The sequence below is a fragment of the Crocuta crocuta genome, unplaced genomic scaffold (genome assembly GCF_008692635.1).
Source record: "Crocuta crocuta isolate KB4526 unplaced genomic scaffold, BGI_CrCroc_1.0 scaffold1013, whole genome shotgun sequence".
Taxonomy (NCBI): domain Eukaryota; kingdom Metazoa; phylum Chordata; class Mammalia; order Carnivora; family Hyaenidae; genus Crocuta; species Crocuta crocuta.
This window is the reverse complement of record NW_027531297.1, coordinates 651,268-671,298: the sequence shown is the minus strand read 5'-3', so window position 1 is coordinate 671,298 and position 20,031 is coordinate 651,268. Positions and strand designations below refer to the sequence as shown.

General features: G+C 63.3%; 5 protein-coding genes across 10 annotated transcripts in view; 4 read left to right on the top strand and 1 right to left on the bottom strand.

The window, feature by feature from the left end:
• The window catches only part of SLC34A3 (solute carrier family 34 member 3), a 4,510-nt gene extending 4,231 nt beyond the window's left edge, over window positions 1-279 (top strand). The window contains exon 12 of the mRNA XM_077771536.1: window positions 1-279. This exon is cut by the window's left edge and continues 32 nt beyond it. Within this exon, the coding sequence (XP_077627662.1) occupies window positions 1-163 (163 nt within the window). The 3' untranslated portion in view covers window positions 164-279.
• Window positions 280-3,646: 3,367 nt separating this feature from the next.
• Window positions 3,647-5,991, top strand: TUBB4B (tubulin beta 4B class IVb). Its single transcript, XM_077771542.1, has 4 exons — window positions 3,647-3,726; window positions 3,928-4,036; window positions 4,128-4,238; window positions 4,777-5,991. The coding sequence occupies exons 1-4, from the start codon at window positions 3,670-3,672 to the stop codon at window positions 5,835-5,837; spliced, it is 1,338 nt and encodes a 445-aa protein (XP_077627668.1). The 5' UTR covers window positions 3,647-3,669; the 3' UTR covers window positions 5,838-5,991.
• CIMIP2A (ciliary microtubule inner protein 2A) lies at window positions 5,862-12,183 on the bottom strand. 5 transcript variants are annotated; one of them, XM_077771547.1, is made up of 9 exons: window positions 11,148-11,262; window positions 10,717-10,822; window positions 9,526-9,657; window positions 7,776-7,990; window positions 7,456-7,706; window positions 7,243-7,369; window positions 6,868-6,962; window positions 6,411-6,528; window positions 5,862-6,072 (listed from the first exon to the last, which is right to left on the bottom strand). In XM_077771547.1, exons 3-9 carry the CDS (start codon window positions 9,579-9,581, stop codon window positions 5,984-5,986), a joined length of 951 nt encoding a protein of 316 aa, XP_077627673.1. In that variant the 5' UTR covers window positions 9,582-9,657; window positions 10,717-10,822; window positions 11,148-11,262; the 3' UTR covers window positions 5,862-5,983. The 5 variants fall into 5 exon arrangements, with proteins under 5 accessions (XP_077627673.1, XP_077627672.1, XP_077627671.1 ...); XM_077771546.1 differs by lacking the exons at window positions 10,717-10,822; window positions 11,148-11,262 and adding an exon at window positions 12,141-12,183; XM_077771545.1 differs by lacking the exons at window positions 10,717-10,822; window positions 11,148-11,262 and adding an exon at window positions 12,000-12,140.
• STPG3 (sperm-tail PG-rich repeat containing 3) lies at window positions 10,059-13,247 on the top strand. Of its 2 annotated transcripts, XM_077771550.1 has the most exons (7): window positions 10,059-10,800; window positions 11,018-11,122; window positions 11,817-11,971; window positions 12,082-12,216; window positions 12,322-12,410; window positions 12,477-12,777; window positions 12,903-13,247. In XM_077771550.1, the coding sequence occupies exons 3-7, from the start codon at window positions 11,872-11,874 to the stop codon at window positions 13,034-13,036; spliced, it is 759 nt and encodes a 252-aa protein (XP_077627676.1). In that variant the 5' UTR covers window positions 10,059-10,800; window positions 11,018-11,122; window positions 11,817-11,871; the 3' UTR covers window positions 13,037-13,247. The 2 variants fall into 2 exon arrangements, with proteins under 2 accessions (XP_077627676.1, XP_077627675.1); XM_077771549.1 differs by lacking the exons at window positions 10,059-10,800; window positions 11,018-11,122 and adding an exon at window positions 11,603-11,717.
• A 1,601-nt stretch (window positions 13,248-14,848) lies between these two features.
• The window catches only part of NELFB (negative elongation factor complex member B), a 13,818-nt gene continuing 8,635 nt past the window's right edge, over window positions 14,849-20,031 (top strand). The window contains exons 1-6 of the mRNA XM_077771535.1: window positions 14,849-15,181; window positions 15,498-15,661; window positions 15,885-15,984; window positions 16,402-16,632; window positions 18,733-18,918; window positions 19,492-19,604. Coding sequence (XP_077627661.1) covers window positions 14,849-15,181; window positions 15,498-15,661; window positions 15,885-15,984; window positions 16,402-16,632; window positions 18,733-18,918; window positions 19,492-19,604 — 1,127 coding nt within the window. The remainder of the gene's footprint in view (window positions 15,182-15,497; window positions 15,662-15,884; window positions 15,985-16,401; window positions 16,633-18,732; window positions 18,919-19,491; window positions 19,605-20,031) is intronic.

The following is a 20,031-nucleotide window of genomic DNA, read 5'->3' as shown; positions in this document are numbered from 1 at the left end:
GCGGTCCTGGGCCTGGCTCCCGCTCTGGCTCCATTCTCTGGAGCCCTGGGACCGCCTGGTGGGCCGCTGCTGCCCCCGCAGGGCCCGCGGCCCCCCTCCGGCCGCCGCCAAGGAGGTGCACTGCTGTGAGAACCCGGAGGTCCTGGCCTCCCAGCAGGTGTGAAGGGCGGGCACCACCACTCCGCGGACCTGTGGGCGCGCTGGGGGGGGTCCCAGCAGCGGGAGCCCTCTGAGTCCCCTTGCTTGGCTCCCTTGCAAATAAACAAGGCTGTAACCCGGGCGTGAGTGGTCTTCACTCCCCTGCCTGGGGACGGCCCCTGAGCTGGCTCCGAGGGGACGTGCGGGTGGGCAAGCGCCAGCTGTCCCCTGCCTGACACTCGGGACCCACTGCAAGCCCGTGTGGGTGCGGGCACGCAGCTAACCCCCGAGCCCCAGGCCGGAACCGTTTCTCTCCTGAGCCTCCAGGGACAGAAGGTGCCAAGTGGCCGCCCCTCCCGAGGTGGAGACGCCCCTCAGAGAGAATCCGGTCTGCGGAGGCCGGACGTGGCGGGGGCCCTGCCCCGTGGGCGCAGCAGGGAGAGCCAGCGGCAGAAGACGTGCCCTCGGAGCCAGGCGTGGGCGGCCTCTCCCGGGGCCAGCCCCACGGGTCCCGCAGACGCACAGGGAGCGAGGAGGGCGCTGTGGGGACCAGGCGGCCGCAGGGCGGTGTCCGGGGAGGCACAGGGCTGCCGTGGGCCCAAGCGGGGCAGGCACTCAGCAACCCTCCCCAGGAAGCAGATCCTGTGGGTGACCCCTCGAGCCACCTGCACCTGGAGCCCATGTGTCCCCAAGCCCCTCGGCTCTGACACTGACTCTGACAGCTGAGCGCTGTCACCCCCACCTGAGGGGGCAGCCCCCCCTGCCCCTCCCTGCAGAGGTGGCGCAGCCGATTTCCATGCTGTGAGGCTTGTCCACCTGGCAGCCCGTGAGCTGACTCCAGGGAGTCTGGGCCCCCCTGCTCCCACCCCAGGGCTTCATACGACACCTCCATCCCCCCCCCAAAGTGAAAGCTCCTTCAGTAGTATCACATCCGGGGCCCAGAAGGCAGGCGCCGAGGGGCGCATGCCTGCCTCCGTTGGGGCGGCGATGACCCCGGGCAGGGCTCCGGCGTCCCCAGTTGTTAGAACTCCAGGGAGCGCTGCCTCCTCCGCAGGCCCTCTGGGGCTTCCCGCCTGGACCCGGGAGGAGGCCGGGGCCACTTCTCGGCCGGGTCCCGCCCTTCCACTCCCGTCAGAACTCCCAGACCTCCCCATGCCGCCCGCCGCCAGCTCTCGGTCCCCTCACTCCCCGTGTCCCCGGCCCCCCCAGCAAGCTCCCAGGCCTCCGAAGCCTGGGGTTCACTGCCCACTGAGGGAGGTGACTATTGTTCTGGGGCTCACGGGAGCCGGCCCCCGGCGGCAGGCTCATCCACGCCCACTTGGTGCCCCCTGATTTCCGTGACCTCAGGACGCTCCCAGGGGTGGACATGAGCCTCATGGTCCCTCTGATGAAAGTTCCGGAGGTGGGGCTGGGCCTGGCTAGTTCCCTGGGGAGATGGGGGGGGGTGCAGGTTTTCTGTCGCCACGGTGCGGACACAGAGAGAGGGGAAGAAAGTACGCCATGCACCCCTCCTTCCGGGGCAGCTGCGGCCACCCACAAAGGCTGACTGCGGGTCCTTTGAGGCCGCGAAGGACTGTCTGCCTGCTGCGCCTGCCTGGCGGTAACGCACCCTCCCGCTGGGACCACGGCCACCAGTACACAGGGCCTGCGCCTGTGGATGCCGCCAACAGCTGCAGGCTGGGGCGGGAGGGCCGGCGCCCGGCTCGCGCACGGCCCCTGCCCAGGCCTCCCAGCGCGTCTGGCCCTTTCTGCCCTGCGCTGCTCAAGGCCGGGGGCCCAGGCCCCGCTGCCCCACTAAGGCCCATCTCTGCACTGTGGCAGGAGCTCCTGCGGCTCTGCGCGGGGGGCGGCGCGGGGTCCTCAGGCCCCGAGCGGCAGCAGCCACCTTGGTCCTCGGGCTCAAGGCTGAGAGCCGCCGGGAGGCTCGTACTGTCCTGTCCCCAGTGTCCATCCCACTGCGGCAGTGGGAAGGGCAAGGGGCACAGCCTGGCGCCTCCGCGCTCTGAGGCTCACCCCTGGGCAGACACACAGCCTCTACTCGTGGAGGTGCCACGCTGAGCTGTGGACACAGGTCACTGGAAGCAGGGGCCTCTGCCAGGGGCGATGTCAGGCCACCCAGCCTGGCGGAGGGGGATGAGGCCGGAAGGCTCTAACCCCGAAGGGCAGCCTTCCCCCGGGCTCTGCACCTCCCGCTGACTCACGGGCGGAACCTCTGAGCTTCTCTCCTTCTCACCCAGTTTGTGGGTTCAGGACTGCCGCAGAGCCAGGGCCTTGGCGCCTGCTGCTCGCGCAGCTGAGCTACTTTGCAGGGCACTGTGAGGAAGCCAGGGTGCCAGGCAGCGACCGTGGGCGCAGCACTTGCTGAGCGGGGAAGACCCCTGGGCGACAGAGGCGGGGCCCACCTTCCCGGGCAGGTACGTGGGGGAGGGGCTGGCTCCCCAGGCCCCGCGGCGACTGACGCGCTGACTCACCCTCCAGGCCAGGACTGCGGTCCGGAGGCGCGCAGCTGCAGCCCCCTCCGGGGGACGCCAATGCTAAGCTCTGCGCCAGCCTGCAGCTTGTCTCCACAATCTCATCCAGATTCAGTTTCGGACGCTGCATCCACAATAGGCTGTAAGGTCGCACGGACACCACAGTAACGCGGGGGGCACGCGGGGTGCACGTTCCCTTTAGAGAACGCAACCAGGTATTGCCCCCAACACCCCTGGGCCGGGAGACAAAGGAAAGTAGGAAGTTCGCTAAGAAAGCCAGAATCTAGAGAGGCTCCAGCGCCCGCAGCAAGGGAGGGAGTTCAATGCAGACCCGAGTGTGATTTCGTTGTTTTAAAATGTTACAAAACGTGTGCAAACGAAGTTTTTAAAACGACGGATTATAACTACGACCACGTGTAATTTAACTGTTTTTTTTTTTTCTTCTTCATAAACTTTAGGGAACAAGAAAAGCGTTGGTTAAGCCCAGGTATGGTGGTGGCGGCAGGGACGGGCAGCCCTGAGGTCCGGGGCCCGCCCTCGTTTCCACGCAGCTCTGCGCGCTCCTGGGGCCGAGGCTCCCGGCGACCGGCGCGGGGCCAGCTGCGTCTCCACAACAAGTGCGCGGCAGCCGGGCGGGCCCCCGCCCTCCCCTCCCCTGCCCAGGCCCCACGTGCTCCCTCACCTGACCGCCCCCGGAGCGGGCGTTTGGANCCCGCAGCCCGCGCCGCCCGCGCGCGTCCCCGCGGCACTGCGGCGGTTACCAGGACGCTGGCCCTCGGTCGGCGTGCTCTCCGGAGCCAGCCAATGAGAGGGCAAATCAATCATTTGAAACACCCAATGGGCAGAGTACTGCAGCGCGAGGGAGGGGTGTTTGATAGGGAGAGCAGAGGCCGAGGCTGACCAATGAAGAGCGAACGGCCCTGGGAAGGTGGGCGTTAGACTGCTGGATTGACGGGAAGCACAGCCAGTCAAACCAGGACGCTTGCCAGCCTCGTTCTCGCGGCCCAATACGAGGCTGGCGGAGGCGGGNCCCCGCCCCGCCGCCGCCGCTGTCCCCGCCATGAGGGAGATCGTGCACCTGCAGGCCGGCCAGTGCGGCAACCAGATCGGCGCTAAGGTGGGCGGTGGGGCGCCCGGGCCCCGGCGCGGGTCTCTCAGGCGGGTGGGCGGGAGGCGGAAAAGATGGCGGCAGAGGGCCGGTGGGCGGGCAGCGACCCGCATTGCGGCCCGGCCCGGGGTCGGGGCCGGGGCGGCGGCGCAGGGCCCCCGGGCCGGGCNNTGACTCAGCCCCGGCCCGGCCCGCCGGCGTCTCTCGCAGTTCTGGGAGGTGATCAGCGACGAGCATGGCATCGATCCTACCGGCACTTACCACGGCGATAGCGACCTGCAGCTGGAACGGATCAACGTGTACTACAACGAGGCCACCGGTGAGACACCACGCCCCTTCCCTAACCCCTTTCTGCCTTCCCCTGCGGCCCTTCTTTCGCTGACGTCTTCCTCCCCTTTCCCCCGCCCCAGGTGGCAAGTATGTGCCCCGCGCTGTGCTTGTGGACCTGGAGCCGGGCACCATGGATTCCGTGCGCTCGGGACCCTTCGGCCAAATCTTCAGACCAGACAACTTCGTTTTCGGTGAGCCGCGGGTGGGGGCTGGGCGGCGGCTTGGTCGCCAGGAGGCTCAAAGGTCAAGGGGTGGCCAAGGTCACCCGTGGGTACCGCAGAGCTGAGATTGTGATTCAGTCCGCCCCCTGGGCAGAAGCTATCGCCCCTGGACCCCCTCCTCCTCTTCCTGGAGGCACTCAATCTCCTAAAGCGGCTTTGGGAGGGAGGCCCAGCTGTCCAGCCGCAGGGAAGGAGTCAGCAAATGTAATCTTCCTGCTACAAACGTCGAGTTGCAGGCAGTGGAAGCTGAGTTGCAGCTCATCTGTCCTTGAGAATTGGCAGGGGCCGCCTGTGGGAGGGGATGGCTTACTGGTAAGCCATCTTGGCTGGATCCCTAACTTAATTTTTAATTGAGCAGCCTTTTGTCTTATCGGTTGGAGGCCCATTTGCTTTACCTGCCGGCTGAGTTCTGTGTGTTCCTTTACACCGTGTCATTTGGGCTTTTTTGGCACGGGTGACTAGTGGTGACCACATGCCCAGCAAAGAGTGACCGGCTGCCTTCTTACAGGTCAGAGTGGTGCCGGGAACAACTGGGCCAAGGGGCACTACACGGAAGGTGCGGAGCTGGTCGACTCGGTGCTGGACGTTGTGAGGAAGGAGGCTGAGAGCTGTGACTGCCTGCAGGGCTTCCAGCTGACCCACTCCCTGGGTGGGGGGACCGGGTCTGGGATGGGTACCCTCCTCATCAGCAAGATTCGGGAGGAGTACCCAGACAGGATCATGAACACGTTCAGTGTGGTGCCCTCGCCCAAGGTGTCGGACACGGTGGTGGAGCCTTATAATGCCACCCTGTCGGTCCACCAGCTCGTAGAAAACACAGATGAAACCTATTGCATTGATAACGAGGCTCTCTATGACATTTGCTTCAGAACCCTGAAACTGACCACACCTACTTACGGGGACCTCAACCACTTGGTGTCAGCCACCATGAGCGGGGTCACCACCTGCTTGCGCTTTCCCGGCCAGCTCAATGCTGACCTGCGCAAGCTGGCTGTCAACATGGTCCCCTTCCCCCGCCTGCACTTCTTCATGCCCGGCTTCGCCCCACTGACCAGCCGAGGCAGCCAGCAGTACCGGGCCCTGACGGTGCCCGAGCTCACCCAGCAGATGTTTGATGCTAAGAACATGATGGCTGCCTGTGACCCCCGCCATGGCCGCTACCTGACCGTGGCCGCAGTGTTCAGGGGTCGCATGTCCATGAAGGAGGTGGACGAGCAGATGCTGAATGTCCAAAACAAGAACAGCAGCTACTTCGTCGAGTGGATCCCCAACAACGTGAAGACCGCTGTGTGCGACATCCCGCCCCGGGGCCTAAAGATGTCAGCCACCTTTATCGGCAACAGCACCGCCATCCAGGAGCTGTTCAAGCGCATCTCGGAGCAGTTCACGGCCATGTTCCGGCGCAAGGCCTTCCTGCACTGGTACACGGGTGAGGGCATGGACGAGATGGAGTTCACCGAGGCCGAGAGCAACATGAACGACCTGGTGTCCGAGTACCAGCAGTACCAGGACGCCACGGCCGAGGAGGAGGGCGAGTTCGAGGAGGAGGCGGAGGAGGAGGTGGCCTAGAGCTGATACCCGGTAAAGCGTGTGGAAGCTGTGTGAACTCTTTAATCGCTCACAATCTGTTCTCCGATAGCCATGTTTCTGTGTGCACTTGCTCCTTTTCCTGTCTTGACGTCACATGCTGTACAGACGCCACCATTAAAGCATTTTCATAGTGTCTGGTTTCGCCTCTCCAGTTCCTTCTGATATGCTCTGCGGGTGCTGTTGCCGAACGTCAGCGCGTAGTTGTCTTGCATGGCTGTGAGGGTGACCCTGCAGCTGAGCCCCAGCCTTGCCCCTCGCCCAGGAAGGGCATTCGGAGGGCCGCCCTGGGCACCCACCCACCTGGCCCACCCACACTGAACCACTCTGGAGGGGCCCCGTGGTCTGGAAGTGGCCAGCCTCCATGGCTTTGAGTAAGGGGGGGAGCCCCCTCCTCACTGGGGGGCGGGGGGGTGAACCCTGGGGCCATATAGCTGGCTCTGCGCCAGTGGTATGCGGCAGGTATGGCACCCCAGTCACCCAACTCCTTCCTGGAGCAGCCTGGTCACTGTGTCCTTGTTGAGCAGGTAGGTAAGGGACCCGGTGTGTACTCACATGGTATAAACCCCATGTAGAAAGGGATCAGGCCTTGGCTGTTATAGATGGTGGTGTTGGGCCAGTGTGTTCTGGGCAGCCTTTCCCCCAAAGCACAGATGGGATTTTTGAACAGGAACTGTGGAAACAGGCAGGTGCTGACATGCTGCCTTCCCCAACCAGTAAGCGCAACAGGTAATGGTGGGGTCTGGGCTGGTGCTCCCAAGGGCTCCCCTGCCCTACCCTCTCCCCACAATGCTGGGGAGCAGGGAGCCTAGATCTGGCCAGAAGGACGAGGGGGTACAGAGGGGGAGCAGCATCCCCTCCCCAAGCCTTAGGGAAGGCTGCCCTTCACAGCCCCCTCTGGGGAGGCCGGCTGAGCCTTGGCCGTGCTCCTTCCTGCCAGGAGGTGTGGACACCACCCGAGTGGGCCATGCTGGGCACTTGGAGCGGGCGCAGGAGTATGATGTCCTCGTACCTGGCTCTTGTCAAACTCGTCCATGGCCCGTGTGACACCTTCGCGGTAATTCACCCCCATCACCCAGGCAAACCGAGGGACAAAGCCAGCATAGCCTAGGGGAGGGAGTCATCAGGGTCCTGCCCCAGGTCCCCTTCCGCTGCCTCTGGGCATAACCCCTTCATAACCCTAGACTAGCCTGCTGGGGCCTGGTGGCGGCGGTGGGCAGGAGCTTCCCACCCTGGGAGACGCTGGCCTCTAGGAAACAGCCCTGGGGGCGGGGCGGGGGCGGGGCCGGGGCTGGGGGTGGACCCACAGGCAGCTCTCCTCACTTGCTCTCACCCCTCATCCTGCCTGGGACGAGAGGGTGCGCACACCCAGGCCCTGGACACCCACCTGAGATGGCTTTGCGTTGGATCAGGTTGGGGTGGTCCAGCTGGGGGAGCCTCTGAAACCTGCCCACGTCCAGTGTCTCCTGCTGGTGGCCTGGGGGTGGGTATTCATCCCTCCTGCAGTGGTACAGCTGGGACAGGAGGGGCAAGTCACCGCTGCAGCCCCACTGGGGTCTGGCAGGGGTGAGGCTTTAAACCCAGCACACCGTCCAGCTACCTGGGCCGGCTCAGGGGCCTTGTGGGCAGGGGTGGTGCTCTTCCAGCCCTCCTCCCCATATGCCAGCCGCAGGCCTGGGTGTCCAAAATCTTTGGAGTCCCCTTTCCTGCCTGGTGGGCACGGGGGGTAAGGGGGGTAGGGCATGAAGCCCGCAGGCAGCAGGACCTCCCTGGATCCGTTCTCTGCCTCCGGCGGCTCCTCGTGGGGTGGAAACCGGCCCAGGATCTCAAAGTTCTTGTAGGGCTTCAGACCTGTGTGGACAGGGTGAGTGTGAGCGATGGCAGGCAGGAGGGCGAGCCTGGGGCGGGCGGGCGGCTCACCGGTGTAGTGGGGGATGTAGGGCGCAACCAGGTCACGGTAGGGGATCAGAGGTGGCTTGGGCTTGCTGAAGTCCTCGATGAACTTGGGCTTGGAGACGGGGGACAGCACCGAGCAGGGGCTCTTGCGCACGCTGGGGTCTGTGAGCAGCTGTGCTGTGGTGCGCCCATAGGTGTTTCCCACCTGGTAGCGCAGCTGCGGGTAGAAGCCGGCATAGCTGCGGACGGAAGAGGAGGGGAGGCAGGGCCCCTGAGAGGAGGGCGCGGACCCAGCCTGCTGGCCACAGGCACAGGTGCCTGACCTCGCAGGATGGGAATCCCAGGAGCACCTGCCTTCAGAGGCTCGGGAGGCTTGAATGGGCGAGAATAGGCCTGCCCCGCAGGCGAGACGCACGGTCATTCACCTCAGACTGCCACACGGTCTCCGCCCAGCCACCCATGAACAAGGAGCTTAGAGATGACACGGGGAACTCTGCCCCCTTGAAGCATTTATGGGGATGGTGACAGGTTCCAGGACCAGACCAAGGCACAGCCCAGTCTACGTGACGTGGTATCCCGGGAAGGCATTCCTGACTTTGGACACCTGGGAGGCCAGGAGCCATCTGTATGGAGCCAGCATTTGAGAGGCAGGCGGGAGGGCTGCTGGGAGGAGGCAACAGGCTGAGCTGAGTGTGTTCTGAGAGACCAGAGGAGGAGTGTGGGCAACCCAGTGCAGGCCCCGAAGGGGAGTAGCGGTGGGGCATGACCCAAGGAGGGCGAATTGTTTTCTTTTAAAAACCTGTCAAAGTGGGGGCGCCTGGGTGGCTTAGCCGGTTAAGCGTCTCACTTTGGCTCAGGTCATGATCTCGTGGTTTGTGGGTTCAAGTTCCGTGTCGGGCTCTGTGCTGACCGCTCAGAGCCTGGAGCCTGCTTTGGATTCTGTATCTCCCTCTCTCTCTCTCTCTCTCTACCCCTCCCCTGCTCATGCTCTGTCTCTCAAAAATAAATAATTGCTAGTTAGAGATTAGCAGGACTGAGGCAAGAAGGGTCAGAGCCCTCTTCTGTGTCACCTGACCTCATGCTTCTCCAGAACCATTGTGGCTAGTTGGGTCTGACTCCTTTCTGGACTTTTTTCTTTTATTCTTTTTAATGTTTATTTTTGAGAACACACAAGCAGGGGAGGGACAGAGAGAGGGGGACCGAGGATCTTTGAAGGGGGCTCTTCCCTGACAGCAGACAGCCCAATGTGGGGCTTGAACTCAGACACTCAGCCAACTGAGCCACCCAGGTGCCCCAGACTTTTCTCTTTCCCATGGATCTGTGTGTAGGCGTGTACGTGTGCACATGTATTCCAGAGAGGACTTGCTTTTATTTTAGTGGTTACCTTGGGGGTACCTAGTAAGGCAGCCTGGCAGCCTGGGCGATCAGTTTACTCTGGAGGCTTCTGTCTTTAAGACATGCAGCATTCTATGGGGTTTATACTTCGTCAGCCTCTGCCAGCTGTTGGGCCCTGGTGTTTTCCGCTCTTACCAGACCTGTGGGCCATCTGGTAGGGCTCTCGGCAGGGTGCCAGAGGGGAGGGGGGTTCGGGCCCTGGGGGCAGCCCTGCCCTAGCACTTCTGCCCCAGGCCTTTCCGGGCGCTCCCAGGCCTCACCCCCACTCCCTAGAGACTAGCTTGGTGCTGTCTTCACAGGTGGCCTTGCGCCCTTGGGCCCCAGCCGCACTCTGCCATCCTCCACGGACCCCGGCCTCCCTCAGGGCTCCAGCACTTACCCAGGGATGTAGTGAGGTTCTGGCGTAAAGAGGCTGTGTTTCTGAGTAGCTGTCATCTTGCCTCAATAGCGCCTTTGAGGGCTCAGCCCCTTTCAGTGTCTGACTCCCTTCCCCGAGAGGAGTCCTTGTCGCCTGGAAACCATTGTGAAGAGGCCTGCCATTGTTGGGCCCTACCTGGGCCCGGCCCCTCCCTTAACCCTGGGAGTGCTCCCATTTTACAGGTGGGCCACCTCGGCCCAGACAAGCAGCAGGCTTGTCACACTGAGGACCTCTGGGCTCAGAAAACCGGGGCAGCCGTGGTGGCCCTGCCAGGAACTGCGGGGTAGAATCAGGCCTGGCCTCTTGCTGCCCCCGGGAGGCCAGTAGCCAGCGGGAAAGCAGCCTCCCCACCAGGCTTGCTCCCGAGGCCAGAGGCTCTGGAAGCTTCGCAGCATCGTGGGAAGCCTCGTCAGAAGGCTTCTGAGCTTCAGCGCTGCTGCAACTCTGCCCGGAGAGCCTTTCCCCTGGAACTGGGCACCGCTTTCCATTCTAAACAACTCCTGATTTTATTATTATTATTTTTGGTCTAGGAATGACTTTCCAACTATAAACACAAAGGGAAGTACAAAAGCAAAGGATTAGCAGATTCTAGTACCTGTCAAAGAACACAAAAATTACTCAAAGGCAGACTACGAATTGGGAAGAAAAGATTGCAACAAGTGTTATGGACAGATATGCTATCAGCATAAAGACTTTGTAAAGCAAAAAGACAAATTAACACAATGATAGAAAAAGGCACACGTAATGTGAACCTCTTAAGACCCCAGAGTCCATACACAGACAGAAAGTTGAGCCTGAAATAAACGCTGGTGAGGTCTGACGCTGGAAGTTTCTGATGCTCATTGCCAGCAAGATCCCAGGCGCTGTCCGGACAGCAACTGTGGACTACAAAGCGCGTCCATACAAGACATGACACTCTTTGACGGGGTGCTTCCACTCGTGGGAATCTACCCTAAGGAACGACTGACATTTGGCGGAAGACATCTGTGCTGTCATCCATCACAGTAAAATGTGTTACAGGGAGAAATCAGAACTAACCCAAACGTCCAGTGCTTGCTAATAAAGCCCCGCCTGCAGCCACCGTCAATTATGCTCTCAGAGAACACTGTGCAATGAGGGAGGGGCCCGGAGCCCCGGTTGTGAGCCCCTCACCCTAAGGAGACACAGGTTTCCGCAAGCAAGTCTCCATTTGTCTATCTGTTCCTCCATCTGGAGCGCCCCTGGAGGCCAGGCAGGGTCAATGCTGGATGGGAAGGATCTGGAGAGAAAGGGACCGGGTCTGGGTAGGGCGGGCCTGCAGGAGAAGATATTCTTGACTGGGCCCTGTCTGCACCGATAAGATCAAGACCAGGGCCGGGGCTGGCAGGCTGCTCAGCTGGAGGAGGCACAGCAAGGGCACTGGCGCCCGGGCAGGCTCTCACTCATTTGGGCTTATTATTCCTTCGCATTTCAGCCTGAGCGGTCCCATCCATCCGTGACACCTTACAGCCTCCGTGCTCCTAAGCGGAAGACAGGCCCCCACATCTCTGCCCTGCCTGGGCCACCAGGCAGCTCTACGGTCAGCATGGTTCACCCAGACCCACCTGCCACCGCTTTCCTTTTCTGAGAGCTGGGCTTCCAGCGAGAGCTCCTCCTCCTCCAGGGAGTTTCCCTGGATCCCTCCACCCAACCCCCTACCACCTCGTTCTGGACGGCACTGCACAGCGAGCATTCCAGAGCAGCCACCCTCTCCTCATCCCTGTGCGGAGGCCTGAGTCCTCCCAGAAGCCCTTCTAAAGTAGACCCTGGCCCTCCAGGGGACCCCGAATTCTATGAGAGGAGAGGGTAGGGATAAGAGGAGAGAAGAGAGGAAATGAGGCCAGGCCAGGAGTCACTGGGGCAGACTAGGGGTCCCCCCGGCCAAGGCTGACGCCAGGGGAGGGCCCCCTCGGAGGGCTGGAAGTGTTCCTTCTCTAGGGAGTCCCTGGCAACTGAGGCCCATTGAGGGCCCGGTGAGGTCACAGAGCTCCGAGATGTCCCTGGGGAAGGGAGCCAGACACTTTGACAATGAATTTTGACCAGAAGGCTGTGAAATTCATGGCAAATTTTTACATCAATGGAGGCAAACACTGGACCCACGGCCCGCTGAAGCAGAAGACACTTGTGCCATACCAGTAACTTCCCAGGGGGGTGGGGGGCTGGGGGGGCAGCCCGAACGCAGTGGCCTTTGCACTGGTTGGATGGCTCTTGCTTCCTTTCTGTCCCTCTTGTAGGCCCAAGGCCTGTGTCTTGTTGCTGGGCCCCCAGCCGGGGGCCACCTGGGAGGAGATGCGGCCCCCAGGGCTGCAGGAGTTTCAGCCCGGCCTCAGGATCCAAACGGCGCCCCCCCCGGGGCTCCCCGCTATCTGCACCCAGAACCTGAGGGAGCGTGAGTAAGGGTCCTGGCTAGGCCCTACCTCTGTCTGGCCTGAGGCGGCGGCCAGGGGTGGGGAGGTCCTGCCTGCGGAGACTCTAGGCCCAGAGCTTGCCTCCCGCCAGCGCTGGAGCGACGCCCACCCGTCGTCACCGACCTGCAAACCCCCGGCCCCACCACGTACCAAGTGCCGGATGCCTCCCTACGCGAGTCCTCCCCACACCCCCACTTCAGCGTCGGCCGCAAGCACCCCACCCGCGGTGCGTGGCCCCTCCCTGCGCCCCTCCACTCCGTCTACCCCCTGCCCGGGGGGTGGGGCTCCGGCTACGAGCCTTCCGTCCCCAACCACGCCGCCGCCGCTGCAGAGGGCGGAGGCCGCAGGGCGTGGCAGACGGTGTGGTTCCAAAACGAAAGCCCCTTCGTGCAGAAGGCCGACTTCCAGCAAGAGCAAAAGGTGGACGGCCGGCCGCACGGGTCCCGCGGGGNCGGGAGCTGCAGGCCTCAGCCTCTTTCCCCTCAGTGGCCGTCGCCCGCGGACTATCAGCCCCTCGACCAGTCTGCCTGCCCGGCCTTCAGCTTTGGGGGCCGCCGCCCCGCCTCTAAGACTGCTGAGGCGCGTTCCCGCCCGGGGCTGATTTGGGCCGGCCTTGCGGGTTACCGTGCCCAGTCCCGGCTCCAGGCCCCTCCTCAGGCGCCGGGGGGCGAGAAGGGCCCCAGCCCCAACACCTACGACATCGCTCCCGGGTGCCGGCTGCAGCACCCCCGCCCGCCCGCCTTCTCCATGAGCCGCTCACGGGCGTTCGCCTCCTGGGTCAGCTCCTGTAAGGAGGCCTGTGGTGGCGGAGGCCAGGCCGGGGGCAGGAGTGGGGACTAAGCCGGTGGGGACATGGGAGCCGTGCAGTGGCCGTCGCCACAGCCTGGTGGGGGTCCCACCTTCTCTCTGCAGCCCACACCCCCGGCCCGGCTGCCTACTACGTGGAGGATTGCTATAACTCACGCTTCCCCTCGGCGCCTGGGGTGGTCATCCAAGGCGTGAGAAGGCCCAAGCGCCACGACACGGGACCCTTCTGCACGCTGTAGCGCCCGCTGGGCCCAAACTGGCCACCGGGTGATCCGTGGACCCCTGGTCTCCCTGGGGGCCCGAGTTTGGCCTTCTGACCCTCTGGGCGCCTCTGATCCGCCTCCTGGCTGGGCAATCCCTTAGTGAGCTGCAGACAACAAGCAGGGCCCAGCCCGAGGCCCCCACCTGCCCAGCCACTCGCCATACAGAGATGCTGTCGGTTCTTTCCAACTCTGTTGTGTCTATGACTGGTGAGCTGTCCCACAGATGTGGCCTGCTGCCCACCTGTCGTGCGTGGCTTTCCTCGGCCAGGGGTCTCCCTCTGCTTCCCCTTCAGTGCTCTCTTCTCTAGGGTGGGTGGGGTGGCAGCCTGGGACTTCCTGGCTGGGGACGGGATGGGAGGGAGACCTGTTGGCAGTGCAGGACCCCCTCACCTGGCTGTGCCACCCAGCAGACTGGTCCAGCTGCCAGCCTAGCCAGCCACCAGGGAGGGCCCAGAGGATCGGCGTCTCAGGGCCTGGCCCTACTTCCTTCAGCTCCTGCCCAAAGACCCTATGAACCTGCCTGGGGCTGTGCAGGCCGCGCCGCAGCACCTTCGCTTGTCAGGGCCCTGTCCTTGCCCTCCGCAGCAACCTGCCCACTACCCAGGGGTCGTCACCAAGAGTGCCTCCCTCCAAGGGCCTCACTGCAGCTGGTGGTGACTGCACCGATTCCTCCAGGGATCCTCCCTGTGCCACCCAAGTCCTGGGCCAGAGCTTGGCCCCTTCACAAAGGCACTGCAACAGCTGCTCCTGTGGCGTGGACATCACCCCATTCTGCAGGGAGGCCAAGGCCCAGAGGGTCTGAATGCCACGCACCTGCGACCTCCTCTAGGGCGGAACGGCTGGGCGTTGAGTGCCAGCACCCCCTGGGAATCAGAGCACTGGGGCTGCAGATGGCCATCCTGGGGCCCGCGGCTGACCGGCNGGGGGGGGGGGGGGGGGGCGTGGGAACCAGAAGCTCTGCTCGCTGCTGCACCACTGGCAACTCCTAGTGCTCCAGGTCAGAAGTGGTACCAGCTGGAAGGATGGAACAATCCCCTCTAGCTGGGCTGAGGAGGGAGGGCTTCCTGGAGGAGGCAGTAAATTGACTTTTAAAGATGATCAGGAGTTTGCTGGGCAACGTGAAGGGAATTTCTAGCAGGATAAACCTCAGAAGCCAATGCACACAAGAAGGGAGATGTGGTGTTTCGCGTGGCCAAGCTTGGGAAGGTACAGGGCTGTTCAGGTGAAAGGAGACGAGCTGGTGAAGCGACAGCCTGCACAGGGCTGAAAGCTGGGTCCAGGGGCTTGCACACCTAGCAACGGGGAGCCCTCGCAGGGTGTGTCAGACCAGGCAGTGCCCACTGACTGTGTGAGCTGCTTGCACCCAAAGGACAAGGGACACCATGACAGGTGAGAGTTGAATTTGCAAAGTGTCAGGTTGGACACTTCAGCCTGAGGGCCACCACCTCGGGCGAACTTGGGGTTACACGCTCCCGGTGAGGAGGGCAGCCATCCTCGGTCATGATCCCACTTTGCCGCCAGGTCTCTGCTAGGTCTCTGTTGGGCACCTCTGGAGGCACACTTAGATTTTAGTCGCATTTGCAACAACCCTGTGCTGTGAGCGTCATCCCTGTCCCGGTCTGACAAGGGGGGGGGGGGCTGTGCGCCTGGTTGAGGCCCCAGGGCAGGGAGCTTCCGCGGCTGAACGCTCCTTTTCTTGAAGCAAAACTCTTCCCACCGTTAAAAGGCTGCTGTGAGGTCAACAACAGGATTGTTCGTGATTATAAACATAAAATATCCTTGGTTAAAATGTCAGTTCTGAAATACATAAAGCAGGCCGACCCCGCCGGCGGCACCCCTTCTCCCGTGCCCGGCCCCCTCCCCGGTTCCCGCACCCTCAGGGGCTCCGCAGCACCCTGCTGGCCCCGGGCGCGGGTTCTCCTGTGGCCCCAGAGGAGGACAGGGTCAGAGGTGGCGCACGCCGCGAGGTCCGGCCNCGGGGATGGGGAGCAGAGCCGGGCAGGCGCGGGGGCTTCGGCCATGTTCGCGGGGCTGCAGGACCTGGGCGTGGCCAACGGTGAAGACCTGAAGGAGACGCTGACGAACTGCACGGAGCCGCTCAAGGCCATCGAGCAGTTCCAGGTGGGCCCCGGTGGGGAGGCTGGCGGCCTGGGCGTGAGCCCTGCCGGAGGCGAGGGGCGCGTGGGAGGTGGGCAGACGTCCGTTCTGCGAATGGAGGAAGCGGATGCCCTGAGCTGGTTCCCCGCTGATGGACCTCTGGTTGGGTTCCGGGGTTTGCAGTTATAACCAGGGGAGGGACCCTTGCCTTCTTGGGTACTCAGGGCATCTGGGGTGCTGGCCAGGCGTGGCAGCCACCGAGGTTTCCGTTGTTGCCTCCCTGCGCACCTAGCCCCAGTAAGCAAAACCGACCCCCCGCCCTGGTCCTGTGTCTCCTCAGACAGAGAATGGTGTGCTGCTGCCGTCCCTGCAGTCGGCCTTGCCTTTCTTGGACCTGCATGGGACACCTCGGCTGGAGTTCCACCAGTCGGTGTTTGACGAGCTTCGGGACAAGCTGCTGGAGCGCGTGTCCGCCATCGCCTCGGAGGGGAAGGCTGAGGAGAGGTAGGTGGGCGGGTGACTTGAGCAGCCCCCTTCCCAGCCTCGGGAGGACTCAGCAGCAGTTAGGGTTCCATTGGCCGCACACCCCTGCTGGAAAAGGGGGCCTTTGCTGGCGTGCCCCGCCCACGGACACCCATCCCCTGATCCGTCATCTGTCTGTCGACAAGTGGACAGCTGCTTCGGACTCGGTCCTGTGCTGCTCCCTTAGTCACATGACTCTTTCCAGGTACAAGAAACTGGAAGATCTCCTGGAAAAGAGCTTTTCTCTGGTGAAGATGCCGTCCCTGCAGCCAGTGGTGATGTGTGTCATGAAACATTTGCCCAAGGTAAAACCCGTGGGCCCACGTGCTCAGGGCGCTCTCTGCGTGAGCCCTCGCTTGGAGACATGGAGCATGCGCTTCGTCAGGCTGGCACCTTAGCTCTGGGGAGCCCTCCTGAGCTGCCTGCCCAAACCCCGAGCAGCCCCGGGGCGTGCTTTGCACACTGGGTTTCCCCCAACAAGCCCCACGGATGCTGACGCCTGGTGTGTGAGTTGGCTTGTGGGACCAGTGGCGACCCGGCAAGAGCTGTTTGTGTTCAGCTTGGCTGCTGCTTTATGTGTGCTGCGGCCTGGGGCCCAGTCACCGGCACCCCCGGTTGGTGGCGCTGGGCTGGGGTGGTCTTTGCTGGGGGAGCTGAGGCCTCCTGACCTGTCCTGAGGGAGACGCCTGGGCCGCTCACGGGTGGCGGGTACGGTCCCGCAGGTCCCGGAGAAGAAGCTGAGGCTGGTGATGGCCGACAAGGAGCTGTACCGGGCCTGCGCTGTGGAGGTGAAGCGGCAGATCTGGCAGGACAACCAAGCGCTGTTCGGCGACGAGGTCTCCCCGCTGCTGAAGCAGTACATCCTGGAGAAGGAGGGCGCGCTGTTCAGCGCAGAGCTCTCCGTCCTGCACAATTTCTTTAGCCCTTCCCCAAAGACGAGGCGCCAGGGCGAGGTGAGGAGCGGGGCGCCCCGACCACCCTGGTTCCCACCCCCCGTGCACGTTTCAGTGGTTCTGGCCTTGGGAAGGGGGCGCTTGTCTGGCTGGGGGCGGCCGCGGGGGGCTAACGTGCACCTCTCTGGTTTGATGTCCTTGGTGCTCAGTGAGTCGGCAGGCCTTCCTGGTTAAGCTTGTTGTGTTCTCTTTTGGCTCTGGGAAGTTTTCTTTCTCTTCTTTTTTTTAAAGAGATTTTACTTTTAATACTTTTTGTTCGTTTTTTTGAGGGGGAGAGAGAGCATAAGTAGGGGAGGGGCAGAGAGGGGGCGGGGACACAATGTGAAGCCGCCGAAGCAGGTTCTGTGCTGACAGCTCAGAGCCCGCTGCGGGGCTTGAGCCCACAAACCGTGAGATCATGACCTGAGTGGAAGTCGGGTGCTCAACCGACTGAGCCGCCCAGGCGCCCTTAGAGATTTTATTTTTAAGTCATCTCTGCACCCAACATGGGGCTCAAGCACACAACTCTAAGATCAAGAGTCTCGTGCTTTTCCAACTGAGCCAGCCAGGCGCCTGTCTTTTCCTTCTGCGTTTGATTCGGTCATCACTTTGACAAATGTTGCTTGAGTTCTGATTTTCTGCTGTAGGCGCCTGCACCCTTCGTTGACTCTGGAGGCCAGGTTGTTTGCCGGAGGCACTTGCAGTGTGTGAGGGAGCAGGTGCTCCACAGTAAACGTCACGTGCTGGGCGCCTGGGGCTTGCGGGGTGGACAAGGGCCGTGGAGATGTGAGGTCGCAGGGCGAGGCGAGGCGGGGCTGGGCAGGTTGGGGTCCGGGAGTGAGGAAGAAGAGCCGGGTTGGGGTGTGAGCACAGGCTCTGCCTTCCCAGGCAGGCCGGCTGTCTGGGAAGATGAACTGATGTGGCTGGAGCCAAGAGCAAGCAGGGGGGGTGGGGGTGGGGGTGAGCTCGGGAGGGTGGAGGCCACCGTGGAGACTTCAGCTCCTCTCAGTGAGTTTGGGAGGGAGTCTGCTGAAATTGCCTGACCTGCTCCCGCATGATGGCTTAACAGGGGAGGGAGGTAATGGGAGCCCCCAGATCCTGGTTGAGCGGCGCAGGGGTGTCTCGTTGGTTCTTTGTTCAGCTTTCTCGCTCGGGGTTGTGTGTTTGGTGTGAAGTGGGATCTGACCTAATGCTTTCTCCCCGGATCTGGCCAGTGTTTGTGACGCTCCTTCCTGCCTGTGGTCTCTTGCTGCTCTTCACATCCCCCTCCTGCCTGCCGGCAAGGGGAGGAGAGTGCAGCAGGTGTGTGGAACGCCCACGGCCCCCAGGGCCACGGCTCTGCGCCCAGCCAGCCTGTGCGCCGGCACCTGCACTGTGCCACCTCCCGTTTGCCGTGGGGCCGGGCCGTGGTCAGGGCAGGCACTTGGCAGCTCTCGTCCACACCGGAGCTGCCCCCGTGCTGAGATGTGGGTTGTGCTCCAGGCCCGCTCTGCGCGTCGGGGTCCATGAAGCCTGCTACAGAGGCCTTGCTGGGGGCCCTCGAGGTTGCCTGGCCGGTGCCCACTGCCTTGTCCCTGCTCACCCTGCGCTCAGCGTCCAGCCTGGTGGCTGTTGGGGGGCTGTGGCGTCCATTTCCCCAGGTGGCCCTCCCTGTTTCACACCGTTAGAGCTGGAGGCCTGGGTCCTGTTCACGGTCGCGCAGTAAGCCGCGCTCCCTCCTGTTGGCAGAGGTGGCCGGAGACTTCCGCGCGGGGTTTGGGCTGCAGAGGCGGGTGGCCCCTGCCGAGGAAGGGGTACAGGCGCTGAACATGGGAAAACGCAGGGAGCAGGGCCGCCCGGGCAGGGCCACGGTGGCCGCTGTTCCTCCTCCCTGGCCCGGTGTCCTGTGCCGGCCGACGGGCAGCTCCGGGGGCTGGAGGCCCAGGCCGATGGCCTTTCAGGGTCTGTGGGGTCTGGTGTGGGATCGTCTCCTCACAAACCAGGTTGCCCCCGCCCCACACAGAGCTGGCGTCTTGTGACAGAGGAGACTGGGTACCAAACACACAGAAAGGGGGAGCTTCGGGTTGGGGCGGCGCTGCCACTGGGGCTGTCGTGACACCGGGGCGCGCGGTCTCCCTCCAGGTGGTGCAGAAGCTGACGCAGATGGTGGGCAAGAACGTGAAGCTGTACGACATGGTGCTGCAGTTCCTGCGGACCCTCTTCCTGCGGACCCGCAACGTGCACTACTGCACGCTGCGCGCCGAGCTGCTCATGTCCCTGCATGAGCTGGACGTTGGCGACATCTGCTCTGTGGACCCCTGCCACAAGGTGGCAGCCCCGCCTGCCCCTCCCCCTTCAGGGCTCGGGCTGCCCGCCCACCCGGCCACCTGCTGTGTGCCAGCCCCTGCGCCACCCCAGCCACCCAGGCTTAGGGGCACCTGAGTCAGAGCCAGCTGCCCTGCGTCTCCCGTGTTCACCTGCTCGTTATTCCTCTGGTCTTCCCTGGGCCGCTGTCCCTCCCCTGCTCCGAGCCCGGAGGGGCCGCTTGTGCGCTCCAGGCACGCGGCTTTCGGGGCCGCTGTCGTCTCCTGCACGGATGCCATGCAGCCTGGGATAGCGTCACATCCGGGGGGCTGGGCGGCACCGGGGTTTGAGACTGTGGCCCCCACCCCCGCAGTGGGGGCTGCCAGAGAGGCCCCTCGAGAACAGAGCGTGAATACTGCCTGCTCTGGGCACCCCCAGGCCCGCTGCAGGTGTGGGACCTCAGGCCTGTGTGCCTTTGCACCGTCCCGGGCTGGGACCACACGGGGCTTGGGGTGGTGGCTGCACCTGAGCGGTGACTCCGGGAGCTGCCTGGGGCCACGGTCGTGACCACGTCCTGGCTGTGCTTCCTCCCCACAGTTCACCTGGTGCCTGGACGCCTGCATTCGCGAGCGGTTTGTGGACAGCAAGAGGGCCCGGGAGCTGCAGGGGTTTCTTGACGGAGTGAAGAAGGGGCAGGAGCAAGTCCTGGGGTAAGGGCCGGCCTTCTGCCGGTATCCCCAGCCCCAGGGTCCCATCCACAGGTGTCCGGACGAGCAGGCCGCGTCCGCAGTTTATTCCAGTGTGTTTTAGAACTGCCTGGCACACGTGCGCACGGCTGAGACCCGGCTGCTGGGGCCGAGGCTAGCAGAGTTTTGGGTGAGCCAGGGCCCGACCGCGGCAGGGGCGGGGGGGCAGCGCCATCCGGGGCCGCTGCGCTGGCGGGGCCCGCTCTGTCGAGCCCTCTCTCGTGTCTCCTCTCCCTGACTTTCTCTGTGGGGCCCTGGCAAACTTACAGCCTCAGGACCAGGTCCTCAGAACCAAAATGGGGGCTTGATTTTTTAAAAAAACTTTTAAAAGTCTTGAGCGATTTGAGTGAGTTAAGGATAGGTTACGGACAGCAGGTTTCTGTTTGGAACG